Source organism: Mytilus trossulus, chromosome 11 (assembly GCF_036588685.1).
Source record: "Mytilus trossulus isolate FHL-02 chromosome 11, PNRI_Mtr1.1.1.hap1, whole genome shotgun sequence".
Taxonomy (NCBI): domain Eukaryota; kingdom Metazoa; phylum Mollusca; class Bivalvia; order Mytilida; family Mytilidae; genus Mytilus; species Mytilus trossulus.
The window spans coordinates 36,900,587-36,908,087 of NC_086383.1; the positions used below are offsets into that span (position 1 = coordinate 36,900,587).

General features: G+C 32.2%; 2 protein-coding genes across 2 annotated transcripts; both read left to right on the forward strand.

The window, feature by feature from the left end:
• Positions 1–261: 261 nt before the first annotated feature.
• Positions 262–2,038, forward strand: LOC134691052 (uncharacterized). The gene has a single exon (XM_063551251.1). It carries the CDS (start codon positions 551–553, stop codon positions 2,009–2,011), a length of 1,461 nt encoding a protein of 486 aa, XP_063407321.1. The 5' UTR covers positions 262–550; the 3' UTR covers positions 2,012–2,038.
• A 2,272-nt stretch (positions 2,039–4,310) lies between these two features.
• On the forward strand, positions 4,311–6,292 carry LOC134691054 (growth hormone secretagogue receptor type 1-like). The gene has a single exon (XM_063551252.1). The coding sequence runs from the start codon at positions 4,754–4,756 to the stop codon at positions 5,909–5,911; it is 1,158 nt and encodes a 385-aa protein (XP_063407322.1). The 5' UTR covers positions 4,311–4,753; the 3' UTR covers positions 5,912–6,292.
• Positions 6,293–7,501: the final 1,209 nt, after the last annotated feature.

Here is a 7,501-nt window from a genome sequence, read left to right on the forward strand (position 1 = left end):
AAGAATTATTTTCCTTCAATTGTCAAATTCAATGGAATACTAATTATCGACTTTTTTCGTATGCCACCGGTATAGACGTACTATGATTTGGTGGTATTTCGCCATAATAAAACATGATTGAAAGTTAAGATTAAAACGGAAGACATTTGATACTGAAGTAATTGACCTGTTTTCCCATTAAACTACGCATCTTCCTTCTCTATCAGCAGGCGTGTACTTCCTTTATTTTGACCACTTGTCAATCTAAGTACTCATTTAAAGTGGACTTGTGCATTATTTGAAGCACGTAGAATAAATTTGAAATATATATTTAAAGATTCATGATGTATGAGCGATATTTATAATAAAGAATATGTGAAATGATGAAGATTATAAGAAATCGTCTTATAATTGCGATTTGGATTTTAGATATAGTTCACTATCTAATTTGTATGGATTTACTATCGTTGACTAGTTTTAATATTATATAGTGTTAAACAATAGAGCCGTCAATGGCGAAATCAACATAAATCAACATCGTAAACCTTCTACAATTTAAAATTCAGTGAGGATGGATAATTCTACAGGGCTAAATGTTACTGCTAACGATCTTGATATGGCGAACGATGAAATGGCTGTTATTTTACAACCAGTAATAGCAATTGTCTGTATTTATATGGTTGTAGGTGTATTAGGAAATCCTTTAGTTATATATTATTATGGATTCTCTGTTAAACCGTCTCCATCCTACAATTTCATCGTCCTCGTAGCAGTGTTTGATCTTATAATATGTTGTATTTGCATACCATTGGAAATTGTAGATATGATGTTCAGTTATAAATTTCCAAGTGCAATTGGATGTAAAATTTTCCGATTCGTAAACTACTTTTCTAGTGTTGGTACTGGTTTGGTGCTAATTGCGATAGCTGTTGATAGATATCGTAAGGTTTGTCAGCCATTTAAAACGCAAATTACTATGAAAATGGCAAAAATAGTCATACTTCTTGTGTGTTTTGCCTCGGTTTGTATCTCTTGGCCGGGTTTTGTATTTTACGACATACATGCCGTAAACATTTCGTCTTTTCCCGGATTAATTGGATATGATTGCACTACAATACGAGAAAAGCAATACAAATTGTATATATTAATTTTCAATGGGGTATGTTTTCTCATTTTCCTTGTTAGTATTATAACGCTCACAGTACTTTATATTCTTGTTGGAAAGAAACTTTGCCATCTGAAAAGATTTCGATTTTCGACTACAACTCAGAAATCATCTAAGAATATCGAAACCCCGCCGACTAGTTCAAGTGAGATACATAGCCATAGTGGAAGGTTTAAACATGACATTAAACCAACTCAAAAACCTATACAACTATTGCAGATAATCAAGACTAAAGATGCAAACTATAATGCTTCGGTATATAGTCAAGGAAAACGACAAACACATGTGTCTTCTCCTGAAAGGACTCTGAATTCAAACAACATAACGCCATTATTAACGGGAAAAGACAATACTATCCTCTCAACTTTGAATAGCACAAGTACAAAAGTAGAAAATTCGCCTACTAATTTACAGCCTAAAACACTGAACATTATGTCTGATTTCACGGATTCTGACTCTGACACCAGAAATTCAAAATATGAGTCTAGAAATATCAGACAGAGAAGCCTGGTACAAAGGAAAAAGAAAGTTCGAGATCAGTATATACATTTAAAGAAATACACGTTATTAATGTTTTCAGTCAGTTTGGCATTCATTTTGAGTTTTCTCCCTTACCTTGCCTTGATGACTTGGCGTACACTTGTGCCACAACATGAAGGAAACCTGATGACAAAAGACCAACTTGTTGCATATAACATATTTCTACGATCCTGGATTATTAGTAGTGTGGTGAATCCTTTGATATACGGATTTTTCAATGCTGATTTCAGTTCATTTGTCTTTGGTGGTTTGCAAAGATGTATTTTTTGCGGAAATAAGCAAAAATACGAAACTAATTCAAAACAAGAATCGTCACGTACAACTTGATTATAAAAAAAAATTTAATATTAAAACTAATGCTTTTTTTTAATTCAGATTTGTTTTTATTTGTACACTTTGTTATATTTTTTATGGTTTTTTTCAAGATTTAAAATAAACTTGAGTTATATAAATATTTACCATTGTACCCTTTCAAGACTAGTACATTTGTAGTACACAAAATTTCTATCATTACGATCTAAAACAGTCAACTAAATATATATATGCGCTTAGGGAAGGAGTAGGAAAAAACTGAACGTTTGATATTTGTCAAAATGCCGATAGAATGCTAGATATAACAAGAGGTAAAAAGACTAGATCTAAAAGATCTAATCTATATTGTATTAGATTTAAACGTTGTCATCACAGAAGAGAAATATTTGATAACAAAATTTTGCAAAAAAATGATACAATATATTCCATACAAAAATGAGTTTTTTTAAGAAAAAAACCGAAACAATTCAGTAAAAATATAAAAAGACTATGCAAAAAAATTGTATTAGATTTAAACATTGACATAACAGAAGAGGAATATGTTCATAGCAACATAACAAAAGAGACATGCTATTTATTAATAATATTATCTCTTAAAGCAGTTAACTTGACTGAATTCATTAAAAAAGTATTTGCAATATAGAATAGTGCCATTAGATCAATTGAAACTCACTTGGAGATATAATGTTTCATTCTCGTTGCAGTGATAAATTCTATATATTTATTAAATCACTGTTCTATACTACTAGATCATCTTATACATAAGAGCAATGCTACATTTTAATACAATACTAACGTACACATTTTCAATCTTATCTTTTGTAAGAGGGTCTGGAAGGAGAGTCTTCCAATTATATATTCTTTAATCTTTTAACCTATTTATTTTTATTTATTTTTTTGTGTGGCCATGCCACATGTGGAGCAGAATTTGACTACCCTTCTGGGGCACCTGAGATCATCCCCAGATTTTGGTGGGGTTTGTGTTGCTCAGTCTTTAGTTTTCTATGTTTTGTCATGTGTACAGTTGTTTGTCTGTTTGTCTTTTCTAATTTGTAGCCATGGCGTTGTCAGTTTATTTTAGACTGTCCCTCTGGTACCTTCCGTCCCTCTTTAATTATCAACTCTTCATTATCTCCTTCATTCTTCAACTTTAAGCTGTTTGCCTTGTGTTTTCACTTTTCTCTAAATTTGTTTTGCCAGTCATTCTGCAAATTTTGTTCTCTATTTTCTAATCTGTAAAACCCATTCAAACTCTTATGTAAATTGCACTGCTTTCGTGTATTCTTCATAATTTCATTATAACTACAATGTTATTTAATGTAATTTCATCCTGTATGTTGGAATGTCATATCCACTTATTCATTTACAAGACGTATGTATAATCATGTTTGATATTGTTCTTATTAAACTTAATGGTATTGAATGCAATTTAATCTGATAAAGTCTACAAGAATTTTCTAGCTGATCAGGCATAAAAGACTAATTGTGCTTCTTTTATCATCTGTTGGTTTTGTCGTCCGTCGTCGACTGTTATATTTTACCAAAATCTTCTCTGAAACTACTTCACCGATTTAACCAAACTTGACCACGATCAGAATTGAGATGCCTAGTTAAAACATGTGACCTGTTACATCGCCTGCCAATCAAGATAGCCAACATGTTTAAATTGAACTTAGGGGTAAAATGCAAATTTGCACATTAAATAGAAAAAATGCTATAAATCAATTCCGAACAAATTATATTTTTCGCATTACAGTGTATCAAAAATGCGTCTTCCTTTATTTATTTAGAGTTTGCTTTTTGGAGGCAATCTTCACGTTCTGTCATCAATAGTCACGTGCCAGCGTAGGCAGTATATGCCATGTCATCATCTTATTATTATTAAGTGCATTGAGAATGCGTTCAGGTGCCGCATTCTTTGAATTGATAGGGTTTATTATTGTTTTATAGTAAGTCTCTGATTTCAGATTGGTTCTCTTTCCTTAATTTGTATGGCTGTGAAAAATTTACATGAATAACTCAGAAGCATATAAGGGAGATAACTAACCAATTTATGATGTATAGCAGTTGTTTTATTTATTTGCAACTTCTATAGCTAAAGATACTTATTTACGGCACCCGGAAGACTGTACGTTAAAATATCTTTTACGTTTTTCTTTTTTCCTGCATCTTGATCTTGATATTTGACAAGTGCAAAAGACCTAATGAAAACCAGAAGATGTCAATAAACCTAGACAGAGATCCCTCTCGAATATTACGATCATCTTACCCTAATTAACATCTTGTATTTCCGACACGCAAAAGTAACCACTTCCTGAATGTATATTGAATTTTGTACATTAACTATGTCCTTGGCGACATTTGCATAGTATAAACAATTACAATATCAACGAAATAAACAAATGTTGATATAACTTAGGATGCATAACCGACGTGTTCAAAGACAGCAATGATATGTCATTTTCAAAGATAGGATTTGGTGATTTCGATGGTTGCATACATACCTACAGTGTATACAGAAATGTGTACGTAAAATCGACTTGTGAAAGTCGTAAACATCACTCAGGAAATGGGATTATCATATTTCATAAGTAGAAAAAAAGAACAACTTCTCAATCCTATATCAAACTGTGCATTTAAACATAAATGTTCAGTGAAGACAATATTTAGTCATAGAAAACAGTTTTTTTAAGTTTTCTGTGGATAATACAAAATAAAGAGGAAATGTAAATTTAATGGATTGTACAGCAGGTTACCATGAATAACAGCACGATGTTTATGTCTTATCATCTTGACCAGATAAACGATGAGATGGCTATGAATGTTCTTCCGGTCATTTTATTAATTTGCATTTATATGTTCGTTGGACTATTTGGAAATCTTCTTGTAGCGTACTATTATGGATGCTTCGTTAATCCTTCACCGTCATATTATTTTATTGTTGCCATGGCGATTTATGATATTATTTTATGCTGTGTATCAATGCCGTTAGAAATTGTGGATCTAAGATTTAGTTATAACTTTCCAAGTGTAATAGCATGCAAAATTCTCCGGTTTGTGAACTACTTTTCTAGTACTGCGTCTGGAATAGTCTTAATTGCAGTAGCGGTCGACAGATATCGGAAAGTATGTCAGCCATTTAAAACTCAAATTACCATGACAACGGCGAAGATTATCATTGGAGTTTTATGTTTTGCTTCTTTATGTATTGCATGGCCAGCACTCGTTATTTACGACATCAATGTCGTAAATATATCGTCTGCACCAGGTTTGAATGGATACGATTGCACGACAATTCGAAATAAAGAATACAAAGTCTATATATCTATATATAACGGTGTTTGTTTCCTTATTTTCATTGGTTGTATAACAACTTTAATCGTTTTGTATATTCTTATTGGAAAGAAATTATTTCATCTCAAAAAGTTCCGATTTTCGGCAACTGCTCGAAAATCGGCTAACGCCAACTACACACCGCCTACAAGTGAAAGTGAAATTGATGCAAACTTCAGAAGGTTTAAGCCAGTAGTTTATGCAAAACAACCAACGAGTACATTCATACCCCTTTTGCAAATTAAAGAAACAAATAGTTTCAGCGATTTCACTGCACAGCAATCAAACAAGAAAATAAATGCTATAAATTCTACAAATATTAAAAGCAAAGTCCATGAAATATCACTAAGCAAGGAAATTGTTAATTCTTTGTATTATAAAAACGAAATGTCATCACAAGCTAATCAAGAACCAAAAGGTTTATATACATCTGATTTATCAGATTCCGACTCTGACACGAGAGGTACGAAATTGAAGAAGAAAAGAAGCATATTGCATCGACGGAAGAAGATTCGTGAACAGTACATACATTTGAGGAAATACACGTTGTTAATTTGTCAGTTAGTATGGCATTCATACTGAGTTTCCTCCCCTATCTTGGATTAATGACATGGCGGACATTGGCGCTAAAATATGAAAGGGAAATCCTATCGAAAGTAGAACTAATTCTTTTCAATATATTCCTCCGCTCATGGATGTTGAGTAGCGTGGTGAATCCGCTCATTTATGGTTTCTTCAATGCTGACTTCAGTTCATTTGTTTGTGTTCGACTGAAAAGAACACTTTGTTCGGCATGTGTAAAAGAACAGACAGATTTCGAAAATGAAACAAGAATAGAATCGTCGCATACACAAGAAATATGAGTTAGTAAAGATAATATTTATATAAAACTTTCGTCAGATATTTATAGACTAGAACAGCAGTTATATTTGATTGATGTTTATAAATTTTATCCATTTTTTACGGTCGCATTCATTTATTGGTTGGCCCTCAGTGAATATATTTGCCAGAAATAAACACGGATAAGTCAATATTATGGAATTATATTCGACTGTAATGTGAAAGCTAGGTTTAGCTAGCTATAAAACCAGTGAAGTCCACCATTGTCTGCATTAGAAAATGCATCTGGCAAGTCAGGATTATGAAAATTGTTTTCGTTTCGGTTTATGTGTTTAAGAATTTAATTTTGCAATTTGATAGAGGGCTTTCGAATTTCCATGGATTCGGTATTTTTTTCTATTTTATTTTTTGATTTATTCAATCACAATCCCGTCCTCTTTTTAACTTACATGTATAAGGGAGCTGGCTTCTCAGTTTCAAAGTAATTAACTTTTCAAATCATTAGCAAATACTGATAGGGGATTAATAAAGGAATCAAAATAGCCAAAAAATATATAGGTCACCGTGCTTGTTTTCGAGCCATTGAAATATGGCGGGAAAATGTTCTCTCTTGACTTTTCATAGCTTTATCATTGACGAGTTTCAAATCCACAAATTTAAAGCTTTTAAAAAGTAAAATTTCATAAGTCTTTAACAGACAGCTTATCATTATACGTGTGAAACAATTATCAAAAGAAAAATGGGGGTCACCGGGCAAATTTTGTTAAGGCATTTAAATGGATAAAAACAGAGGATTCCAAAAATCTGACCAAATTTCCAAAACACGACAAGGCAGCTTCCTTGAGGGTGAAGACGTCACGAAATGAAAGTGGTTATAAATCTTCCATAAAAATAAGAAATATGACGAGCATAAAAAATAGTGTTGGATCTGCCAACCTTTAGCAAAGCAACTGGGATCACCCCAACTTATGGTTAGGTGTGTGTTGCTCAAAGTTTATATTATATGTACTTTTTTGTCGAATTTGTCTGCATGTTTAACTTTCGTCGTCTTTTGTTGTTTACAAGGTGTAGATTTCTTTGTCTGCATAAGTCACCTTTGTATCTTCTGGCCCTTTTTACAATTGTCGTGATTTTCTTGATAATTCACTTGTGGATTAAACAAATGCAGAAAAACATTATGCTCTTAAATAAGAATGATATATATGTACCGGCATGTCGTTTAAAAATTACCAGAATATGTAATCAATGTAGGAAGTGAACAGTCAATTTTTAAATTAAAACTGTCCTAATTGTTTCCTTATAATTTGATATATGGATTCATGTTTACATGAA